This window comes from Kryptolebias marmoratus, linkage group LG13 (genome assembly GCF_001649575.2).
Source record: "Kryptolebias marmoratus isolate JLee-2015 linkage group LG13, ASM164957v2, whole genome shotgun sequence".
Lineage (NCBI taxonomy): Eukaryota > Metazoa > Chordata > Actinopteri > Cyprinodontiformes > Rivulidae > Kryptolebias > Kryptolebias marmoratus.
The window spans coordinates 25,304,913-25,330,327 of record NC_051442.1 but is presented as its reverse complement, the minus strand read 5'-3'; the positions used below and the strand labels follow the sequence as shown (position 1 = coordinate 25,330,327).

General features: G+C 38.1%; 1 protein-coding gene across 3 annotated transcripts in view; it reads left to right on the top strand.

Annotated features, from left to right (window-relative positions):
• The first annotated feature begins 10,861 nt into the window (after nt 1-10,861).
• Nucleotides 10,862-25,415, top strand: part of robo3 (roundabout, axon guidance receptor, homolog 3 (Drosophila)) — a 183,023-nt gene continuing 168,469 nt past the window's right edge. For 2 of the 3 annotated variants that reach the window (XM_037979120.1, XM_037979118.1), the window contains exon 1: nt 10,863-11,474. In XM_037979120.1, the coding sequence (XP_037835048.1) occupies nt 11,279-11,474 (196 nt within the window). In that variant the 5' untranslated portion in view covers nt 10,863-11,278. Of the gene's footprint in view, nt 11,475-25,415 lie in introns of all 3 variants that reach the window. The other variant, XM_037979119.1, reaches the window with a different exon arrangement.

Genomic DNA, 25,415 nt, shown 5'->3' with positions numbered 1-25,415 from the left:
AATTAAAATAGATACTAATTGATTGCTCCTAATTTGAATCCTAATTTAAGTCACATTTACAAATAAATTAAATGAACATAAGTGAAAAAGTGCAAACAAAGCACCAACACATGTCTCACTTCCAGGCCAATGAATAACAACAGGGAACTGAAAAACAGACAGATGCTGGACTGTACTGTGCTTTTTGTGGCACAGGCTGCATGCTGGATTACTAAATGTAACAAAACAAAGCATATCTAATGCTGAATGTAATAGCATAATTTTACTGTTAAACAAGGATAAATTAGCACGCGTCATATTTTCACTAAGTACAAAACATGCTTACTTATTCGGTCTTGTAAAGCCACCTGCTGAATTTCAGCTCAACTAACCTCTGTGGTCTAAAAAACACTCCTTTTTATCGGCAGCAGTAGTAATCTCCTTCCGTGAGTTTTGAACCGTTTGATTATCTTTGCGGTCTTCGCTAGAGCACCAAAATCATCCATTTTGAATGTTGCACGGCCCACGCAGTCCACGCAAAGTTACATAAATTGGGAGGTGCACGACCACGCGATGCAACACTGCGCGGGGCCTTAACGCAGGGGCGGGGACAGCGCGATTGCGTCACTGTTCGCGGTGATCAACGCGTCAAGTTGATGCGGGTGGGAAAAAAAACGTGTATAAAAAATGAGGTATTTTACAATAAACAAGTGGAGCTTAGCCTGGTGGTGAGGGAGGGAAAGCCCGGCGGCCCGCCAGGCTTATAATACACTGAGGGAAACCCTGCACAGTACTGTCACCTTTCATAAACCTGCTGGATGCATCGCCAGTGTCATGAACTGTAATCTATGGCCAACTCAAAGAAACTACATTACCCACAGGATACTGGTTGTCATGACCCCTTCTATACTGCTTCTGATTGGGTCCAATTTAAGCGATATACAACTCATGATAAAAAATGATTAGTTAAAAGTTATGGACATAAGACAATTTTAGTCTCAAACACCAGCAAGGAGTGTAATGCTTCAAGTAATGCAAGGCCTTTAATATGGTAATAAATGAATGGTCATTCACATTCAGAGCTTTCACACCAAGATGACTGTGTTCCAGATAACCCAACCCACTAACTTCATGTTAGAGGTTTTAGTTTGGTGTGGTCAACCTCAGTCAAGCAATCAAAACCAAAAAGTCTCAGATCAGCTTTCAAAGCATGGCTATAAGCTTCTGAGCTACATGCCTGATTGAAAGGAATGCTCTGTCATATGTCTTGTTACTAATAATTATGGAATATATTACATTAGTGATGTCATGTCATAAGTGCTGTCTTAGAAAATAATCTACGCATCCCACAATGCAGATCCCAAGGTAACCTAACTCAGAACCATATCCAATCATGAGAAACCAGTTGAATGGGTAAACTCCCTATCAGGCAGACCTCATGTCCCCTCTGACACTTCAATCTGCCCTGCTTATTATGATGTGTGGTGGCAAACACACAGAGTCCCTCCTGCCCCCTCTGTCTTTATCCACCCATATCACTTCATAGGTCTGCACAAAATAGGGGGGTTGACAGAGGGTACGTTTTGCTTCACAGCCCCCAAATTAATAGGGGGCCTCTTATTATTAAGAAATGGGAAAGACAAAGAGGTCCTGAGGAAGACAAGGGACATAGATAGGTAGATTCTTCTATAATGAGACAAGATTGTGACGAAAAGAGTAAGAAGTGAGATAATAAGAGGACTATTTTTTTTCTCATACACTGGGACTGAATTCAAGCTGAAAGAACACAACAACAGGAGCAGGAAATTAGTTGCCCCCTTAATAGTGACTGCCCCCTTCCCCCCAACACACACACACACACTCCCACCCCCTTATTTTCTTTCTCTCATTTACCCGTCTGTTCCTCTGGGAGGGTGGGTAGCAGCCAAGCTCATTGAAAGGCAGATCAATAAAGAGATATATTTTCATCTCAGAGTGCCACCCTTTTAATAAATTAATCTATAATAGAATCTATTCACTGGAACATTTAAAGGGCCCAGCCTCCCATTAGCAGATATAGGTCAAAAATTCAGCAGACATATGGGGTTCTGATTGTTTGTAATGGAGGTGAAAACTGGAATGGATTCAATGCAGGTGATTTACAGTATTTTCAGCTCAAATGTAACATAAGTCTATAGATTCTCGGGTGTGCACTCTTTACATTCTGGGGGAAATGAGAATATGATATATATATATATATATATATATATATATATGATAGTCGTACAGCAGTGACAGACACACTGAGTGAAAGAAAGACACAAATGTCTGTGTTTTGATGGATAATTTGTTTATGTACCAAAAGTAGTTTAAGAGTAAGAAGCGTTTGTTTGCAAAGTATTTTAAAATATCAGACAGCTCAAATTAGAGTTTCACATCAACTGTCAGTTGACCATTCTGTTTAAAAACTGTAAAAATCATCAAACCTAAACTGTAATTGTGTATCAAAATGTCTGTTCAGCCACTTAAAGTCCAACTTTTGTGACCCATTTAAACTTTGAAAGATGTTTCTGCTGTGAAGTCTGTCTGAGCTGTAGAGCTCCAAAGGGCTGGGTTTTCTCATGTTTCCACAAAATCCTGTTGTGTTTATTTTTCACTATTCTTTTGTGAATTTTGTCTATGTTTTGCAACATAAAGCTACCCAAAAGTCATAAGACACCCTTCTCAATTGAGCTGCACATTTGTATATTTTACATGTTTTATTTCAAAGTTGTGCAACAGGACACAGGATAAAATAATTTTTTGAACAGAATAGTAAAAACCTAATGAGTAATTCAATTGTATTGTCAAATCTATGCATTAAATTATAAAACCCTAAAACTGTGCTCTATCTTGATAGACAGTTGGTTTTTAAGGGTGTCAGAATATAAGCAATGAAGCACCTTTGTTATTATTCAATAATTCTTCTGTTTTCATAACAATTTTTGATTCAGTACTCCTTTTACAGCTTTGCAAAATCCAATCAAGAAATATATCAAACTACAGGCCAAGCATTGTGAAGGAATGCATGTAGCCCACTGACTCTCATGTTAAAACTTTAGACTAAGTTCATTTTATGGCCAAAGACGAAGGCAAGGGTTCAAGGTTATATTTAATAATTAAAAATGCCAATGCAGGCCTAACATTTACTGAAGGAATACATATTGCTCATTGTCTTTCATCACTTTAAGATTAAGTCAACTTAGCTGATTTGTTTGTTTATTTACATTGTTTGCATCTGGTCATTATTTAGTGAATAGCTGCAAGAGTGAAGGAAAGGTTGATAAGATGATAGTGAGACCTGCTTTGATGTCTGGTTTGGAGACAGTGCCTCTACTAAAAAGGAACGGGGAGGAGGTGGAGGTGGCAGAAATGACGCTGATTAGATTTTCACTGGCAGCCACCAAAATACACAAGATTTGAAATGAGTCCATCAGAGGGACAGCTCAGGTTTGGACAGGGATGTTAAATATTGAGCTGCCAGGGAGGAGGAAAAGAAAACGAGCACAGAGAAGGTTGATGGGTGTAGTGATGAAGGATCTGCAGAGGGTTGGTGGGACAGAAGAAGAGGATGGGATAGGGGGAGGTGAAGGCAAATCATTCACTATGGAAGCCCCTGAAAGGAAAAAAGATTTAAAGCTCATTGGCTGAGCATCGTGTAAGTTACAACAGGTTGAGGTCCAGTATAAATTACCTATATGATTTTTTTTTAAAAAGAACACATCTTTTACCTGACATCTACACCCCACTGAGCTGAATACTTTTAAATCAGTGAAGACAGAACAAAGAAGTCATGTCCTTCATTCAATAAATCCCTCCTGTAATATTTAATCCCTTAAGGTAAATGACGTTTAAAGGGAACCCTGGACAGGAACTGTTACTGTTGAGGGTTTCCAAATCATGAAACAACAGGTTTGACCTTGCTACTAAAGGAAGTGATACAGCAAAAAGAAAAGTTATTTTTTTAAACCGAGGCTTTTAATTTGCTTTCCTACTGGATTGCTGTCTGTTGAATAGTGGTAGTTTGTGCTCCTAGCAGTTCTCTGTCTAATGTGGTGGTGAACAATGCCAAAGGGATTGTTTTTACTCCATTGATGTTCACTCTAAACAACTCAAATGTTCAGTACAACTGTGAGCCATGCCACTTTCAGCAGTTCTGTGCTGACTTTCTGAGGATGCTCAGACCTTTGAATCTCTATCTGTATGCTGGAAACCGTCCCCCACTCTGATTTTATGGATACAGTCTCTTGTGCTCTGCTGAGGGAATAGATTTACCCCATGTACATGGTCATATACTGTATTACTTCAATGAACAGACAAGGTTGACAAACAGTTCTATTGTCCTAAATAGAGCAGACTAAACCCCTTATTATTACACCAAATATTCTAAGGCCAAGAAGGTTTTCAATCACTTTACTGAACTGTCAACAATACAAAGAAGCCAACAAATTTGTTAAGCTAAATCAAACAAATTATACATACATAATAAATACTTTTCAGACAACAATCATAACAATAATGCACAGTTTGTTTCTTGACAATTTCTATTTTACAGTCTTATTCCAGCCTCCAACCTCCCAAACGATAAAAAAATGATGTCCAAGGTGTCTCCAACCCATTTTAAAAGTGCTACGTTGGCTCTAAAAAAACTCTACCAATTATAAATAATATGATTAAAAACTTATCTAAATCTGCCTATCTTCATTTCATGTACTCTAGTAGATTAATTCATAAACATGGATGTAAATGTGGATATAAAGCAGGGTGAGGTGGGTAGAGATGGGCAACAAAATAATGTCCACAGTCCAAAATACCATTCTGCAAGCTGTACAAACAAAAACAGGCCATGATATTTAAAAATTGGCTCTGTAAATTGGGACTGTAAAACTTGTTGATCACAAACACTAAAATTCAGTGAGACTTAAACAGGAAATTTCCATTTTCTCTCAAAATTGAGTCGCAGCCCATTGAGATACAGCCTTTATTTAAACTGGTAACCTTTGCGGTCACAGGCCTCTGCCACTGTTATTTTGTGAGTGAGTAGGAAGCTAAAAGGTTTGGAAACTACTGATATAGAAAAAAATGTATATAATAGAAAGCACTGCATGAATATATATGAATGAATAGGTGAGTAAGGAACATTGTAAAATACTTTTCAGAACCTGTGTGAGGCTTAGATGCTGCTATTAAATACTATAAGTGTGGACCAGTAGGACCATGACTGTCTTCAAACTGACGGAGGTCTTCTACATTTGCTGCAATCCAGCCACATTTTAATTGAGTATTATCCAATCTGAAGGTGATGTGACTAACTAATTAACTAACTAACTAACTAACTAACTAACTAACTAACATACCATCATGGTATGAAGTCTGCACAAGGAAAATGAGACAAATTGAAAGAGAAAAACAACTCTGCATGTAAGTGAGTAAGGCCCCCACCCCCGATCCCACCATCCTTTGATGATTTTGGATCTGAGTAAGATGTGTGTAATAAATGTGATTTTCTCATTAGATGTCATTCACAACTACAGTTGACTTTCACTGAGAGAAACATTGGGCACTTGATATTTCTGCTTTTTAATTACTCATTCAGTCAGCTGTCCTGAATAATCAGGCAGCCACTGTGGAGAAAACAAGCAAGCAGGCATAGAAATTAAAATTCTGAACAGCTTCAATGGAATAGAAAACAAACATTTATGTTTCTGAAACCAATGTCAAAAATCAAAGAAGGCAAAGAAAACCAAAACAAAAAAAGGTGTGAAACACAAGTCTGATCTCATTTGCAGTTTGTGATCAGAAGCTCAGTGGCAAAGAGCAGTCCACAGTCATGAGCTCTCTCTCTGTGGATGTGTTCGCGACTGATTTAAGTCTCAACCACATGTTTCTGTCATAATTCAGTGTGTCTCTTAGCAAAATGTTCCATGAACCACTGGACACATTTTATTAATAGTGTCAGAAAGTAACCATTGGACGTATATCTTTGAATCCTAAATTTGTGGAGTTAATCCCATTTAAGATGGCTACCACAGCCATCTAACCTAAAACAACACAATGATGGTGATAACTCTAAAATCTGGTGTGGTAGTGGCTGAGACTGGTCTTCAACAGATACTCTGGGGCACAACAGATTGCACAAAATCTTTGTTTAAAATTTTGTAAATAACTATTTTGACAGTTTTACTTTTGGACAGATTTTAATAAAACTTCAAGAATATAATTATTAGATGCTCATATACTACTGATTAAATTGTAGTCCTGACTCAATTTAAGACGATTGTCACCGCCACCTAAATCTTGAAAACAGAAAAATGGCTATAATTCAGACAATTTCACAGATTTTAAGCTAGATTGATGTGGTAGTAGCTGAGAGTTCTTCACAACACACATTCAACAGAACATGTGCCTTATCTAAAACTCCCGTCTGAAAGGGGACAAACAATATGCATTCCTTCAAGGAATGTTTGGTCTTTCATTCTTTCAGAAGGAAACTTGATGCTTTGATTCATCTGATTTGAAGTGGCTTGTAGTGAACCATTGATTGCTGGAACTGAACTTCAGCTTTCTGCAGCTCTGAGCAGGATAAACAAGCAAATGGTCAAAAACGAAAATGAGTTCAGAGCTAAACTCAGAGCATCCAGTGCTTTCTCAGCTCCAGAGCGGTTCTTGTCCTGCATGCTCAGGGACTGTTTCAGGAAAATCATTAACAATATCTTCAGCTGAACGGCAAAATGATAAAGACAGGTTTTTGTATGTGGAGAGAACATGTTACTATGATCTATGGCTCAGCTGCACGTCTGCTGCATGGCACTGATCCACACTGATGGGCTGTCACTGTAATTCAGCACATAATGTGGATAATTAGTCTAAATTCATGGAGCACTCGATTCCGCTGACAGCTCCGCCAAATGTTTGACGAAGGCTGCAAAGTAGCAGCATCAGTCACAGACAAGCAGAAATGCATTTAGCGGAGGGCCTCATCATGTTTTATTCAATCACTGGGCGATGCTCAATTAATCAGTTTCTCCAATTAAATTAAACATGTACATGCATAAAACATGAAAAAATATCAGGGGCGTTTAAATGCTGTTAACTCATAAAAAGAATTTTTTTAGCCTGTATGGTGGGCTCTCTGACCTCAGAGAGGGGGGAGTCTTTCCTGCTTTACACAGTGCAGAGAACAGAATGTGTTGGAGACCATCTTAGTATGCACTGCTTGATTCAAACTACCATCCAAAGCATTTCTGTAAATGTCAAGAGCTGTGTGTTTACTAGATCTGCCTGACCTCTAATATTTATTCAGCTCAACAGCACTCCACCCAATCATCCCTTATTGCTTTATCACAAAGCTGAGGCTCTGGGAATGTCAAGTCTCATTGGCTGCAGCTTGTTGTGTTTTCCAGCACATGTAATATTACTTTTCACTTTCCACCAGCTTCTGAAGAAACCTGCCAGGAGATGAACAGTGACATTTCTGCGATAGTGTAAGTTGGTTTGTTTGTGTGTCTTTTGGCCTGACTAAAACCCTGATTTCACCACTATCAGTGGGGGCAATGGTCTTCAACATTTACAACCCCAGCTCTGTTCATGATGTGGTGTAAAATATTAACAGGAACAGATTGCAAAGATTTGCAAATCTCATAAACCCACATTTTATTCACAGTGGACCACACTAAACATATAAAATGTTTAAATTTCAGAAGTTGTACCATTTTTAGAACAAAACAAGATCATTTTTTTAAAAATTGATGGAAGCAACACAGCTCAAAAAAGACAGAAGAGGGGCAACCAAAGGCTGTAAAAAAAAGATGGTATGCATGAGAAACAGCAGGAGGAGCATTTTGCAACCAATTCAATTATTGGAAATAGGTCAGTATGAGGACTGGGTAAAAAAAGAGCATTTTAAAGAGGCTGAAAAACTGCATCTCAAAATAGTAGAACAATTTAACAATGATTTTCCTCAAAGGAAAATTGGGAAAACTTTGAATATCCCATCATCAAGAGTTCATAATATCATCAAAATCTGAATAAATCTCAAAGGACAAGGTTGAAAGTCAATATTGGATGGTGGTGATCTTCAGGCCCTCAGGGCACTGTGTTGAAAACAGGTCTGATTCTGTTCTCGACATCACTGCATGGACTCAGGAACACTTCCACAGATCACTGTCTGTAAACACAGTTTGCTGTGCCAGCCACAAATACTGATTAAAGCTCTATCAAAATTTTACATTCTTTGCCAAAAGTACAGATGCCATGTACTCTGTACTAAAGAGGAAAGGGACCATCCGACTTGTTATCAGCACAGTTGCCTCTCTGATGGTATGGGGGTGCATTAGTGTCTCAATTTAGGCATCTGGAAACACACCATTATGCAGAAAAGTGCATACAAGTTTTTAGAACAACATATGCTCCAATGTGGACAATATCTTTTTTCGGGAAAGGCTTTGCAGACAATGCTTAACCATATACTGCATCCATTCCAACAGCATGGCTTCACAGTAGCAGAGCCCAGGTGCTGAACTGACCTGCCTGCAGTCTCAATTACAAACATCTGTTGCCTCATGAAATGACAAAGCCAGCAAAAAAGACCCAGGACTGTTGAATAGCTAGAACCCTGCATCAAACAAGAATGGGACAACAATCCAAACATTTTGACAATTTTCTGACACGGAGTGCAATTACTCTTCCACTGTTGTTTTGTGGACCAGAATTTGGGAACCACTGCTGTAGAAAACAGGGACAACATATCATTCAATTTAGTTTATTTATACAGAACCAATTCACAACAAAAGTCGTTTCAGGGCACTGTACAAAAACTTTCACAAACATTAAAAAAGCCAGGTAGTAAAAGTATCTATCTAAGGAAGTCAACAGATTGCACTGAATCTTCACTTCGTCACAGTCTCCCATCCTGAGCAGCACATTGATGACAGTGGAAACGAAAAACTCCCTTTGAACAGGAAGAAACCTCCAGCAGATCAGCTCAGAATGGTTTACATACAAGTAAATATTATTTACAAGCTGCTAAATTTGATGGCTCGCCTACTTTCAGTCAGTCACTATTCAAAACACAACACAATTTACTGAGATTGCAATGTAAAATTCACGTATTTGAATCTACTGCAGGTTGTTGTGAGTAAAGTCTTCCTGTCATGGCTGCAGCTGGTCAGAAAACTGCAGCTTGAATTCTTACTTGAACACAAAAACGTATCCCCCTGCTCTTTCTTCTTGGACTCCTTGTTTGCTTGTTGAAGTTTTATTGTTAGATATAAAAGATCTAAAGGGCTAGGTCTTAAAAAATAAAATAAATCTAACTTCTTCCAACCACACCTGCCTTCCAGCTCATTCCGATGTACTAATCTTTGCTTTTAGTTGGGATCTCTATAGTTTTCATTTTAAAGTCCTTTTATTCTGTTGTGTTACCTTTTAATTTCTTTTCTTGTCTTTAATAGATTATTAGAATGTTTTATTATCTTTGCTGTTTTATGTATCAGTTTTTTTTAAATACAACATTTGTTTTGAATATTCTTTTATAAATGACCATAATCTGACTCGTCAGAAAAAACTGGATTCCAGTTTGAAGAGGAAGGTCTGCGCTAATCTGGACGCACTGGCCCTTTAAGAAAACTCAGAAATGGTGAAATCAAAAAGAAATACAAGAGTAAACCGGAAGTATGGTGGTTGTTCCTCCAAAATAAAACAGAACTAAAATAAAAATAAAGTTTCTCCAATCACCCTAATCATCATATCACTCTCTTTTAAGTCAAAGAAAAAGAAAGAATACCTTGTTGAAGTTGCTGTTCTGGACCTGGACTACACCTATCACTGACATGGGATTGGTTTATGAGGTCTTGCTTCTTCTGGCTTCAGTAGTTTCCAACTTTTCAGTTTCTGACTCAATGATTAACAGCTTTTGACTATCATTGGTACACCTGTAGAAAAAATACTAATTAAGTTAATTAAACAACGATATAATGGCAGTAACAACCTCAACAACTGTTATAAAATTTCATCCATGTATGACTACTTTTAAAACTAAATATTGTATTATCAGAAAAAAAATGTAATCAGCAATCATCTTTAATTTTTTTTTTAATTTCTGAAAATTATTTCAAGACCCACTACCCACAACAGGGGTCTCGACTCCAAAGTTAGGGTCGGGACCCTCCTGTGTGTCACACAATACCAGTTTGAGATGGACTCCAGAGGTCAAATAAAACTAGAGATTAAAAAAAATTCTGCAAAAATGCAAACTGAATGCTGAGTTCTGAATGACTTTGCTAAAATTTGCTAAAAAAAATAGTTAAACTGATTTGTTAAAATTAAAAATAGCCAAAGATGAGCTAAAAGTGACAAAAACCTAGCTAATAGTAGCTTAAGAAGACAAAAATAAAGCAAGTATGCTGACACAGATTTCAAAGAGAACAATATTTGTTAAAGATATCAGTGTGTTTCAATTGGACAAATATTTGTAATTAAAGCTAAATGTTAAAAAAATAAAGTTCAAAGAAAAGCCATAGCACCAATTTTCTGAATGAGTTGAACGTTTTGATATATAACATAAATACCACAAAAATGCAGAAGTTGCTAGACTTCAAAAGTTGTACAAAAAAAAAAGTAATAATAAAAAATAATAATAATAATAACAAGAAAACAAATGTGTGAACGCTGACTCAGCATTCATACAATAAGAGTCCCACATAACTCATTGCATTTGTTGATAATAGCAAAGCTAAATAAAATGTACAAATGGCTAAAATAAATAATTAGTTCGGGGTCCAGAAGCTGAAAGGTTTGGGACCCTGTTTTAAATTTGACTTTGCAGTAGCTTTATTTTGAAAGGACACCCGGAAGTGATGTAGTTGGTGGCGCAGCGCTCCGGCTGCTCGGGTCTCCGGAGCTCGTTGGCTCGTGCTGCTTTGTGATGAAGCTGTAGGAGTGACTCAGGGAAGCGGACCGGAGCCGAACTCAGCTGTCCGTCCCGTGAAGTGGACCTGTCTGCTTCCTGTCTCCTCGGAACTCTGGTCGCTGCGCTCAGTTGGACCCGTCTCTGTGATCTGTTCCACGGCCGCGTATCCTCTCATCACCTGCGGCTTGCTTTGTGGACTGGGACCCGGAGCGACCCAGACTGAGATCCGGAGCGTCCGGCGGACTGGGACCCGGAGCGACCCGGACTGGGACCCGGACTGGGACCCGGACTTCAGAGGCAGGGGGTGTGGAGGGAAATGTGTGAAGTTCTGCTGTGGTCATTCAGCAGCTGAGATGCTGCTGCTGGGCTTTGATGCAGGTTTCATCCCACAGTAAAGTGGCAACATTTTGCCCTCCTGGTTTTGGGTTTGTCCCCTCTCTGGTGCTGCTGGATAGCCCGTCCCACACGGTGCTCCGAGGACGGTTTGTAAAAGTTCTCCTGAGGATGGAGACAAGTCCGACCCTGGTTCCTGTACTGCTTTTCTTTGCTCTGGCTGCTGTGGTGCAGGGTAAGTGTGACACTGACACTAATAATTTCACTCATGAATTTCTTTATGCCAAATTAGCACTCTGCTTTGCACTTTTTTATTTGTCCCGTTTATGTTTGCACGTGTGCACAAACTAATCCTCGTGCATAATGTCATTTAAAAAGGCCACTGAGTGGTCCAAGTGTCCTGCTGCCCAGGGGACAGTGGTCCAGTCCCACCAACATCTGCTCCCCTCACAAAAGCATTTATCACTATTATCAGGCCCATTAGATGAAGACAGGCGCAATGCAACATGGGACAAAAACATGGAGGGGAACACAAATAAATGGTTTCCATTCATTTATTTATTTTTACTCTAATTAGTTTGAATTGCAAACCTTCACTGTTAAGTTGTAAAATGTTCTTCTCCGTGTGTCTGATCCCACTCTTGGGTCTTATTGTGGAAAGTTGTGGAAGAGAAAATAAAACAGCAAAAGTTTAGTTTCTGGGGGTTTTAAAGGCACAACTCTGATTCAGAATAATAGCTTTTGTGCCTTAATTGTTTTCTTTTTTTACTACGTTCACAAAGATATGATTCAACATGTTTAGTTTTAGCTTTCAGCAGAAATGAATATTATAGAGTGACATTTCACAAACATTTCTACCAAAAACTGTATTCTCTTAGATGTCTTATCTTATGTATCAGCTAAACTGGTTCGACCTGTTGCCGTCTTTATTTAAACTTTTAAAAAGCAGTAAAAGTTGGGTTTTGTTTAGCTCATGGGATCTGGTTCAAATCTGTATGATAGAGAAAAAACATCATCATCTATGTTGTGACTAAAATTGCTTTTCTTTGTAATATGAACTGAACTACACTATCGTTGGAACATGTGTCAGATGAGAAGGATAGTACAGCTGGTCGGCTTGTGTTGTGTAGAGGCTGGAAACTGTGGCTGTGATCTGGAGCATATGAACGCAGCATCTGTGAAAAGGCTCCTTCAGTGACTCCATATGCTCCTCTGGGACGGCAAAGACTGGATACAAGCTACTGAGTTTTACCTCAGTAAAACACATAAGTCATAAACTGTTACTGATTTAAGGCTATTTTTATTTGTTGATCACAAGCATTGAGATTAATGCTTACATCTAACACCATAAACTCACCAGGCAGTTTTAAAACAGATTTTTCTTAGGACATTATAGACATATTTCCCCATTATGAGCTTGTTTAATGACACTAGAGGCAGTTCTTCACAGAAATATGTGCCAAAGTTTCCCCTTTAAGAGACTGTTTTATGTTTTTATTCAACAAGCATTCAGTTCACATCTCAGAACAACAAGCCTGTTGTCTTGTTTTTAGGGATTTAAACTGTAAGAACCGTATGAAGGGATAAACCAGTGGTTCTGACACTGACTGTTTAACACCATGGTAAACCTTGAAACCAGTAATTGGCCAATAGCGTGACAGCACTGATGTGCTAATGGCTAGTCTGAACACAGCTAAGTCGAAAGTGGATTTCTGTAGAAAGCTTAAAAATTTCATATCATTTGATGTTAATGTTACTTTAGAAACCTTTACAGAATCATTTATTTTTCATTACAGCTCTCTACATGGAATACTGTGGTTGCTGCCAGGACATACTTCCTGCAGGGATTTTAAAATGTTTTTGCCAAAATGCCTATGTAATTTGAAATGTAATTGGGGTGTAAAGGTTTAAGCAACAGTGTTTGCTTGAACTGCAATGAAATTTTGAAGATTAGAGTTGTTTTAAGATAACAAAATCCACTTTGAAAGTGAGTCTACTTGGACTATGTTGGAGAGCTAATAATGCCTTTTAATCAGACCTGCTCCCAAAGTGGATTGCTGCCATGTTAAAACAACTCCAGTCTTGGACATTTTATTCCAGTTCATGCAAACACTATTACTGAAACCATTCCACCATCAGTATTACATCACACGGTTATTCAAGGAGATAGATTGGGAAGTTCCTGCTAAAATATCCTTTTAAGTATTATTAGACAAATGAATATGATATAACACATTTGTTAAAGGGGAAAAACCTAAGCGTCATCTTGCCTTTTTCCTTCATATCTGATGGACATGTTCCTTTGGGACCAGAGTCCCATGTTTGTGTCCTGATCTATGGAGGGGGACACTGCTGCCTGTCAGCATCTGTCAACATAGAACTTTGTACCCAGCGACCATCAACATGCCATGTGTTTCCCATGCTTTTAGGCTGGGGTTGTAAACAGCTGCCTCATTGTTTCATGCAGACCCCAAACAGAGCAGCAGCCAGATCAAACAGATCAGACCACTCAGTGATTACAGTTAAAGCATTCAAGCCCATTTCTTTTAAGAAGGGAAGTGATGTGGGGTGGAATGTGACTGAAAATGCATAATTACTAAAATGTCTCATTGTCCAAAGGCCTTTTATTCCAGGTATGCTGTCATCCACAGAAGAGTTTGGTCAGGTTTGGACAAATTGCTGCTGAAACATGCAGGATCTGTGGGAATCTCCCTTAACTGGGACGTTTTACCAACCATTTCAAGTCAATTTAGAAAGAACTTAAAGGCCTAGTGTTCCTTGAAGGCATAGCCAATGATGCCAGGGATTTAGAGTAAGATAATTTTAGGATAAGAAAGAACCGTGTTATAGGCGTTTTGATCAAACCTTTACAGTAACATTATGCCCGATCTCATGCAGTATCGCCGGGTGGCAAGCTGTGGACAGGGGTGGGAATCTTTAGGCACCTCATGACTCAATTCAATAACAAATCACAGGGCTGGGATGGGATTATAAAAGAATTATTGATACTTCTCCATGCCTCCATAGTCACAATTTAAAAACAATCCTGCGTATAGGATCTCTCAGACCCAGAAGATACTATATTTTGCTCAACACTGCAGTATAACAGTTTTTATTGATACTTCTTGTTGAACTTTCTCCTAAAGTAGCTGAAGAAAGTATAGGCTACTGTATAAAACACTAAACATAAATTTAAAAATTTAGCAAAACGTTTAACAGAACAGTAAATTCTTTAACTTTTTTAAAAAACTATGCCTGTAAGTTAGTTATAAAAACAACTTTTTAGTCTTATCCCATGTCATGCTTGATTCAAATGGAAGTAAAGAAACTGTTCTTCCGTTTGTTAAATAAAGGGCTTCTCATATGAACCTAAAATTCACTCTATTTTCATAAATATTACAGTAAATATAGTATAAAATGGTTGTCTTATAACTCTGTCCTGTTTAGCTCACTGATGAAGGTGATGATGATGATGGGAACACTCCATTGCAGCCTCTTGTATCTGTTGTTTTGGTGACAGCAGCTTATTTTCCTTTAAGTTCAGCTGCTTTAACTGAAATGTGTTCATGTTTTGAAAATGTTTCACCAAAGTGTGTGCTGCTTTGTTATTTTTATTTCAGAATATCCCATTCCAAAAGAGAGCATTTATTCATTATTCATTATTTGAACCAACTCTTCCACTGAAAACCCGTCATCGGGAGAAGTGACAAGAGTTTCTTAGATTTTGCAGCTGTAATCTTCTTGGGTTTATTTTCTGGAGTTCTCTGGGCCTGTTCACTTTTGGTTTTGAATCTGTTTTGGGCGATTTGACTGCATGTCGTAAGCTCTGAAGCTTCCAACATGTTTAATAAGTTCAGAGCCATTAGAGTCACTTTTTGGTTGAGTTTTCTTTTTTTAGGCCTAAATCCCTAAAAGACACAATATAAGAGAAATATAGGAGCAAAATAACCATCAGTGACTTCTCAGAGCTCAGTGTCAGAATAAAGACTGAAGAGTTCCTTCCACAGCTGGATGGTGCACTGACAGTGATCAGCTGTTTTACACAGCTTCACTGAGAACTGCTCTGTGTTTATTTAGGTAGATATGATGCAGAACAGACCTTTTTATTTAAAAGGGCTCTAATAAGCTGTTAATTGAAACTTATAGTGGGAAAAAAACAAAAAAAAAAGCTGTATCTTCAGGCTAGTCTCAAGGATTTTTGTTGACAGCTGAGCTGCTGTGTGGGGTCACTTCAGTTCACCTTTGGAGGTGGCTTGGACCCCTTGTGTCCATATAGGTTTGACAGTCTAAACAGCACTCTGCTTAATCTGGGATGTAGGACCACCTCAAACCACCTCCAAAGGTGGTTTGAGTGAAAATGTTTTCAGTGTGCGTTAAGGGAAGATCACATCCGTATTTAACTCTATCCGGCTGCAATTGAATCGCTAAAGACAGAATTTAGCAACAAATGAGAACAGGGCCTGTGTGCGTGTGTAACCATCTGCCCGCCTTCCCCCTGCTCGACTCACACAGGAAGAAGCAGGAGCTGGGGGACAAAGCTGCAGTTCACTCAGGAGGCAAGACAAGAAGAGAGCACACCTAAAGCAGAATATGGCCAAATATTTTTAAAAGAATCATTCTTGTTGATTACACTATCTTTGTGATTGTTTCAAGCCAAACATTAACTTCAACTACAAATTTGATAAATTGCAAAGCCCTTCTTTTATGTCTCACTAATTTTGTATTTGTTGTGTACGTGCCATAAACTGCATTTTCACATTCCACAACAGGACATTGTTGATATAAAAAAATCAATTTCAGATATTTTAAATTTTATTCAGATTCATTCAGTTCTGCGTTGCAATGAAGGACGCCATTTGTGTCAATTAAGACAAACCAAATTTAAACAGACAAGGAAGTCTTAGATTTTTAGCTTCATTCCTCTTTTTAAAGGATTTTTCATTTTTCAAAATGAGAAAAACAACTTTTAACAGAGGAGAAAGTCTCAGATTTCACTTTTTTAAAACTTACAATGGAGCATTAGGCCTGATACCTACTCCTTTTTTTGTAATTCACACCGTTGAGCCAGCTAAACAAAGACCCTAATGACCTTCAGGTGGATTGGGAGGGAGATTAATCTACATGTGAATTTACCTCACATAAAGTTTGCAGCTTATAGAGTTTAAGGCTTGAAACTCCAGATGCTCTAGTTCTGAATTAATGGTCTCCTGGATGGAAAGCAATATGTCAACTACAGAACAGAAACCCAGTAGCTTTTTTTTTTTACTTTTTTAAAGTTTTTTTTTCAATTGTACACACACATCCAATTAATACTTTCTGAAAGTTTCAACAGAATCCTTCCAGTGGTTGATGAGATATTTTGGTACGTCACAGGCACACACACCCAAACGTTATTGTTGGTCTTCACGAGTCATTCAACTCAGACAAGAAAACTACATGCATCTTCTGTTGTTTTGTCTGTGTTCATTTACATGGCTTTGAATTTATTTCCCTGGAGTTCTAGTTAAGTTCTCTACCTTTTAACAGCAATAATGATGATCTTTTATAATCCTCACTACCAGTGTGTGTATTATCCCTCTGTTTAAAGTTTCCTGAAAGAGGTTGTCTGCAGACAACAAGCATTTGATTCCTTTGAATTGTTTATTTTATTTTTTGTTTTCTTGTGCTTGGAAAGAATATTTTAGTCTATTCTTGGGAACACGAGTGCAATATGAGTCACTTTTCTCAGTAAAAAGGGAACATGTGGCCTGGTGATTGACCCTTGAAGTGAAAATGTTGTTGCCTCATGCTTTGTATCCCACATGAGAACGTTTTTTCATCAATTTTCCCGACCCACATGGCCATGGATGGCTTTTTCTGGTGGTGGACGTACTGAAAAAGTGTGTAGCTGGCAGTTGCTATAACTGATTGATAAAAGGTTAAGAGACACTAATAAAGGTGACAGAACTGTATGTAATTTCTGCCCACTCCATATTCCCTTAATCAAGTCCAGTTTTCTTCTATTGATGGGGAAATCACCAGCAATCAGTTTTTTCTTAAAAAATGCTTGCTATATTTAGCCAAATCTTTTGAATGGTTACACAAATTTCTACTTCTTGGTATAAGTCTGTAAAGGTTTACGGTCCTTTTTACTATGAAATTGGAATAATAAAAAAAATCAACACCGATAATTAAAGAAAAAAACTTGTATCTAATATTGCACAGGATGATTTTTTTTTTAATTTGTTCTTCTGTCAAACCTAAAAGTGATAACAAAATTATCACCCTTAAATCCATCTGCAACAACTTCTTAAGCTCGTGGTCCAAAATGATACTGTGCTCTGATTCTTAAATTGCTGTCGAGGGCCGAACAAACTCAGTCCTAGGGTTGCTCCCTGAGGGCTTCACTTTGGACACTCCTGATCTACAGGATGAAGAGTTGGCTCACATCCAGTCTGTCATTCACACCAGGATTATAACCAGTGTGGATAGCTTTACAGCAGCTCATCTTTCTGCTATTGGCAATATCTTTTTTTCCTGCAGAGAGAAACACAGATGCTGTTAGAAATGTTTGTAGTCAGGATCTCATGGCACCATGAGTGAAGCTTCCTCCTCCCTCACCTGTCTGCCTGCCCATCAGTCTGGCAGTAGCTGTGGCTAATTGTCAAAAAGAGACACACTATGATGTACCTCCTGACAAAGTTTCAAGGTAAAAGATAATCCTGATTTGTTGTGACTGAAAACCAAAGGTCTGTCCTCTTCCTGCCGTCTTAGGATCAACATAATGAAGTTGCTGTTTGAAATGTAGGCTCTGTCTAACAGGAACAGTTTTCAGTTTTTTTATTATTGTTTTCGCCTTGTGTTCACACAGAATCCGCATTTTAGGAACCCCCAAATGGTACTTTTCAAACCTGGCTTTATCTTTTATTTACACTGTCATATTTAATGTGAACAGCCTAACTATGACGTTATAGATTCACCTCTAACCTAAGCTTCAACTCCAAGCCTGACAGACGTAACAACAGTAACAATAACTCACTATTTAATCCAATAATTCAAGGACAAAAAGGTTTATTATTAATATTAAATTGTCAACAATACAAAAATGAATTTGCTGAAAAAAACTATTCCCATTTCTCACAGTTTTTAAACGTATACTTGCTGTATATTACAGTTTTAAAAGATGAATACTTGTGTATAAAAAGTTTAGCCTGACAGGTTTTGAATATTGTGAATATTGAACACATTTTGAATATCCCTCCAGTCGTCCCTCTCTGGATAATGTCCCTGGAAAGTGTCCATTAAGTCCACATATTTGGACTGACATTGTTTCTACACTTTTTAAGTCCTGTGGTTTAATGTGACATGAAGAAGAAGTTGTTGTCAATCCACAAAGAGGATTCATCATCCTCATCTTTTCCTCGTGTTTAAAGTTTGACCATAGATTCTACAATATGTCTGTAGTTTGTATATAAATGATTACAGCCTATAGTTTGTATATGGTTGGTATATTTTCCGTATATTTACATATATGTGCAGACTCCATGCCTTGTTTTCTGTTTCTTCAGTTTTTTCGGTTCCTTTCTGTGTTTGTGTGGATGAAAACATTTTTAGAAACGGTGCTCTGATTTTGAGAAAAGTTTAAGAAACAAAAAATAAAACAGATTGTTGAGAGAAAAAAAAACATTTTTTATGTGGACAAAGCCTTAGTTGTTGATTAGCTTCTAAATTTAGAAAAATAAATCGGGACAAAAGCCTGGAGGTTAGATATACCGCTGCTGATCTTTTCTCACTGAGCAGCCACTCATTATCTGTACCTATAAAAATATCATCGCCTCACCCAAAATATCCGTTACACAACAGTCTGACCACCTTCATGATGCACTGTTGACAAGCCAGATGGACACTGAACAACAGGGCTGAAGTGAACATGGCTGCCCTGAACAGCCAAAAGAAATGTACCAGGATAAAAATGAAGGCCAGGATCTGTTTTTGGCAGTGTCTGTGTTTTCTGTGACTGTTTGTTAGCAGAATATCTCATGAACCACTGGGTGAGTTTTGATGATTGGCTATGCCTCTACAACTGATTAACTATTGGAGTCAATTGGATTGAAGATAGCTGCCATAGCTAATCAACATTAGTCAACACAAAAATAATTTCAACACAGTCAGTTTTTCAGATATTGTGTCATGAATTCAAGTATTTTTGAGTTTGGTTTTGGCTTTGATTCTTGGTTTTTCTGTTTTCAAAGACTGTTTTCTTGTTTCTGATTCATGCTTCTGTTTGCTTCTGTCTGTCATTTTATGTTGTTCTTTATTTATTTTGTTCCTTGTGTCTTTGTTTCCTGTCATCATTCACTTCTCCTCTGTTTGTCTCTTGTCTTCCTGCCACGCCCATCTTCACCTGTTCCTAGTTGTAATCACTCACCTGTGCCCACTTCCCCTAATTACCCTCAGCTTTAAAACCTGGCTGGTTCGTTGTTGCTTGGTCGCTCATGCTCACTGTTCTGGTTCCATGCTCTGTATTTTTGTTATTAGTGTTTTGCAGCTTTTTTGTTTATTTTTGCTTTTAAAATAAATTTTTGTTTATTTAAGATGGTTCTGGGTAGGCCTGTCACAATAACAAATTTTGCTGGATAATTAATTGTCTCAGAAATTATTTGGATAAACAATAATATCGTTTGGAGGCCGTTTTAAAGATAATAACATAATAGTGCAAGTACATCCTCTCAAAGATTAATAAACTTTACTTTCAAAAGAACCCTTAACACTGGAACCAAAAATAAAATGGACTCTCAGTCTCCGTTAACAAAAAATGCACTTGAATAAAAACTAAATACAACAACAACAACAAAATGGAAATAAAACCTACATTCAACCAAAACAGTACAGATTATTACGTCTGTAAACTAAACTGCCCTTCACAAAATAATAATCGTTAATTTTATACAGAGAAGACGGACAAAGTGCCAGTTTTATAACCAAAAAGTGCAAACTAACAAAAGCACAAATGGAACGATAACACCGATAAATGAAGTTTATCGTCCTTATTTTAATTTATCGTGCGATTAATTGATTTATTGTTTATCGCGACAGGCCTAGTTCTGCGCTCTGGGTTCATCTCGCTTTCCACCGCTCCTGATGTATTGACCTGTAAGTTGATATGGTGGTAGCTGAGAGTTATTCAAAGCACACACTCTGGTCATGACATCTCATGTTATTGCATGAGACTGTCCATAATGTTACTAAGATTAACCAAAACAGCTTCAACTTCATTATTTTGGACTATGCCTTCCTTTGAAGAATGCTCAGCCTCTACTTTTCATAAGCGATTTGTACCTAAAACTGTTGAGGAGGCAGTCAATCAGTTGCCAAGCAGTCCAGAGTTCATTTTGAAGGAGTTAAAAATCCCTGCTGCTGCAGTGGAAAGGAATTTCCACAGTTCTACCCATACTGACGGTGTCAGCAGGTTGAGATTCTGACACTCAAAAGCTCCGTATGAGATCAAGCCAGCTGATAATGGCTGATGTTCTGCAGTGGAGTATGAAAATGATTGTACAACAGAGGAACTGTGACAGACACACAGAGCCGGGTCTGAATCTGACAGAGGCAGCTCCATGTTGGAAACTGACAGCTACTATTAGAGCTGGTATTTTCTGATACACAAGAAGTGGCATGAAGGGCTGGAAGCACTTAAAATGTCTGTTTTTTTTGTGACGTCTGCTTGATGATGGGATGTTGATGAGGTAATTAGAACACTCCTTATCATGTTGAGTGGTGCTCACTACAAGAATCAAAAGCACATGCAGCAATCATGAAATCAACAACAGCTGCATTGAATCTCATGCCTCGCTTATTAAACTTTAGATTCAGTGCCAGGTTACACTGAAATATTAAAGAAATAGGCATTGCATGTACATCTTCAACTAATTAACTTTTGACTGACATTTGGAGCCTCAAATTCAAGATGACTGCAACAACCATCTGACCTTAGAACACACAAAAATGACTTTAACTCAGCCAGTTTTACAAATTAAGAATTGTTGTGGTAGTAGCTGCTAGTCATTGACAACTGTTACTCATAATACTGCATTAGGTTCTTAAACAAAAATGTGTTTTTTTTAAAAACATTGCTCTAACTTGCTCTACTCTGTTCTACATGCACTAAGTAATTTTCGATACAACTGATTGCCTCTTCAATTTGGGCAGGTCGTTGTAGTGCTGCTGCCCAAAACTGACCACCAACAAGTAAATAAAAGTGAAATAAAGTCACAAAACACTCACCTATCTCTGCCACGGTTTCCAAAAATGCTGTGGCCGAGTCAAAGCCACGTTCTTTCTGCCAGTCGAAGCCTGTAAATCAAATGGTTTATCTCCTGAACGTGGAGAGGTGGAGGCATGCCCTTGTAAGACGAGGAATGAAAGTCAGCTGTAGCATTTTCCTTGGAGGGACAAGGATGGATAGGATTAGGAATGAGGTCATCAGAGGTACAGCACAGGTTGAAGGACTGGGAGATAAAGTTAGAGAGGCCAGATTGAGATGGTCTGGACGTGCAGAGGAGGGACAGTGGGTATATTGGTAGAAGGATGTTAGAGATGCAGCTGCCAGGAAAAAGACAAAGAGGAGATCTATGGATGCAGTTAGAGAGGACATGGAGGGAGTTGGAGTGAGGACAGAGGATGCAGAAGACACAGAAGACAGAGTTAGATGGAGGATGACTTGCTTTGGCGACCCTTGAAAAGGGAACAGAAGAAGTAGGAGGAGTAGGATGAGGAAGAAAAAGAGGAATGAGAAGAAGGAGAAAGAAACAAAGCTGCAAAACAACACACCATATAAGATGGAAGTCAGTTGGTCAAAAAGAATTGCAGATGAGCAAGAAACGAGAAAGTTGTTCCTGTTTCTTTGATCATAAATAACCCACCTCCCCCATCTCTGCTCTTGTTTTAGCTACTCTTTCATACTGCTGGACTTAAATTTCATTTCAATAAGACTTATTAGTCAATACCAAGAATGTTTTAAAAATAAAATATAGAAGAAAGGCTGAATATCTTGAGTACACTATGACTGCGAGCTCAGTTTGGTTTTAATTTTCCTTGCTAAGCTAGAGCCTGCTTTAATCTTTCTTTTTTAGCACAACTCATCACAGTGAAAAGAAGTCTGATTTTTGAAGGTTTGTATTAGTCTAATCTCTCTTCAAATCTTTCACATCAAAATAAAAGACATTTCCTACTGTTTCTGAATTCAGACACTCAGTAAGGCTGAGGTGCCTGTAGGCTGTAAAGCCAATACTGAGATCCTGATTTTAATGATGGAATATGGATCTAAATTTCATGCTTTTAGACCTTTAGGTCTGTATTGGATGGATGGATGGATGGATGGATGGATGGATGGATGGATGGATGGGTGGGCGGACGGACGGACGGGCGGGCAGGCGGATGGATGGATGGATGGATGGATGCTTTTGAATTAGTCGTTTGATTTCTGTTTTGTTGCTTTACAACCTGGAATTTAAAATAAATTTTAATTTAAACAACAAAGCAGCACTTTGAAGATGCAAAATATATTTTATTGTGAAATAATCAAGAATGAAGACAACACAAAAAACCAGAGCAGATGTAACTACATCAGCTGACCTCCAACATTTAGTTGGTTTGTGGCTGTAGGTATCTGTGTTGACCCGTGGACTGAGTTTTGTACTAATATCAGATGAAATGAGCACCGTTCTACATGAGTCTGGCCATCATCTGATCATCATGCCATCCATGTTTGAAAAGCATTTAAAAGCCGTGAGGACGTGTTTACATTCAGAGCTCAGCAGCCTGTCACCCAAAACAAATACCTTGTCAAATAAAATTATGTTGAAATGAACTTTTCACAGAGCACTTGTTTCAGTTTTATGTTAGCGCTGCCTGATATTGTCACTCAGTTGCTGAACAGCTATTTAAAACCTTTAATTTCTGTGTTGTTTTTTATGATTCCAATCAAAACCTTTTGCCTTTAAGTGTTGTAATTTGCCTTTTTAGTACTTATCATTTTAATCTTTTTCTTAATAATTTTGTTTTCTCTGTCAGTTTTTTCCTGTTCTCCTGCCTCTGTTAATTATCCCTAGGTGTTCTCTCTTTTGTTAATTGGTTCCTTGCCTTTAAGTATGTTCTTGTGTTCTGTCTTCCTTGTGGGTGCATTGTAGCTTTCAGCTTGTTATCTTGGAGACTGGAGTGATTTTCCTGTCACCAGTCTGGTTCAGTTTGTGCTTAGGGTGAGGCCAGGGTCGTTCCCCTCTCTGTGAGTTTTGCCCATTCCTTAAAAAAAGCTGCTTACGTTGGGATGCTGGGTCCACTTATGGAGTCTTTCTTCCTAAGACTACCTGTGAATGTGACACTAACAGCAGCATTATGAATGCATTAAGCATGTCTTATGTCTCTCATTTACCATGCACTTCCCAGCAGATTATTTCTGTATACAAGGAACTGAAAGGTTTGCAACAACAACACATTTAAAGTGATTTTAAATTTCTATCAGACTTTAAAAAGCTTGTTTCTTTTTAAAATCTATTTTTATGCCTAAAGGCATTTAAGCTTTATAGTCACAAGAATCTGCTGTCTGAAATCCTGGGAACAACCTGATGCCAACATGAAAATCCATCATCATGCCCATGCTTGTATCCTAGTGAGTTAGTGAGACTTTTGCAAATGTTTCTGCCTTTCAGAGAGCGTAAATCTGCCTGTGTCGGTAGTGAAATAATCTTGTTCAGTGTCAGAATGAGGACTGGGATTTATCTGTATGTACTGTATCTGGCCATGGTTTTCTTTACTTTCATTTGATTAGCAAGAAAAAAATGGAGCTATTTATTCTTGAACAGGATGAGAAAAGAATTGCACCTCAGCACTTTGTCAGCCTCTATTACTGAAAGGACATTACCACAGGAATCTGTCCTCCTTGTGGCTGTACTGTTCATTTTCTGCAATATTCAGTATTTCTTTGTCACCCTCTCAGGTTAAATCTTTTCCTGTTTTTCGTTTCTTCTCTTAGAACCATTCTGAAGTTGTCTGACAATCCTGAGTCAGCACTATTGCTTACTTGTTTATAGGCTTTTTCATACAGAATTGAACTATTAGTATTTTGTAACTACTCAAGCATACGTTCAGCTATTTTAACCACACACACACACAGACATATATATATATATATATATATATATATATATAAAAATGTTCAGCTTGTTCAGGACAAGTGTGTATGATTGTGTAAGTTTTGTAATATTTAACTTTATTATCAATTTTTCCTCATTGAGATGAATGAAGAACTTGTACAATCTTTGAAGACTTTTGTGCTTTTTGAAATTTATTTCAGCATTCGTAGCTTCATTTTTAGCCTTTACTTACTGTTTTTCTGATTTTCATTTTTAGTTACTTTTTTGCTGGTCTTTGCCTTTAGCTACTATTTTGTTAGTTTTAGCTATTAGTTACCATTTAGCTAGTTTCAGCTTTTAATTACCGTTTTGCTGGTTTTAGGTTTAAGCCACTGTTCTGTTGGCTTTAACTTTTAGCTACTTTTCCGCTGGTTTTAGATTTTACTGTGTGTGAGTAGGACATGTTTCATGGAAGCTCTGACGGAATGTGATTTTATATTTTAATTGACACTTGAAGTCTGTCTACCACCTGCCACAACCAAGTGTTCAAGGAGTTATTAGAACCTCTCTGTCCTTCGAGTCACATCTGGATAAATGTCAAGTCTTTGGCTGAAAAACTAGTTTGCCAGGACTGGAGGAGGAGGGCTTCCCATCCAGACAACTGAGTTAGAATTTACCCAAAAAGCATTATGAGTCCTAGATGTATTTGGTAAAAATTCTGGATATTAACTTAATCTTGGTACATGTAAAGTATTTGCTATTAACAGAGAGGAAAAAGAATATCCTCTCGATTGTCTGCCATTTAAAATACGTAATTCAAGTTTTGTCTGTCTTGGAGTGTACATCGCTGATTCAGTGGTTAATCTTTAGGAGGAAAACTTTCTCTCTGCTGGCACAGTCTCCTGTCAGGCGGAGCTTTAACTCCCACCTCTGGGAGAACTTCGAACATGTTCCGGGGGAGGCGGGGGACATTGAGTCCGAGTGGGCCATGTTCCGTGCCTCCATTGTTGAGGCGGCTTATTGGAGCTGTGGCCGCAAGGTGGTTGGTGCCTGTCGTGGCGGCAACC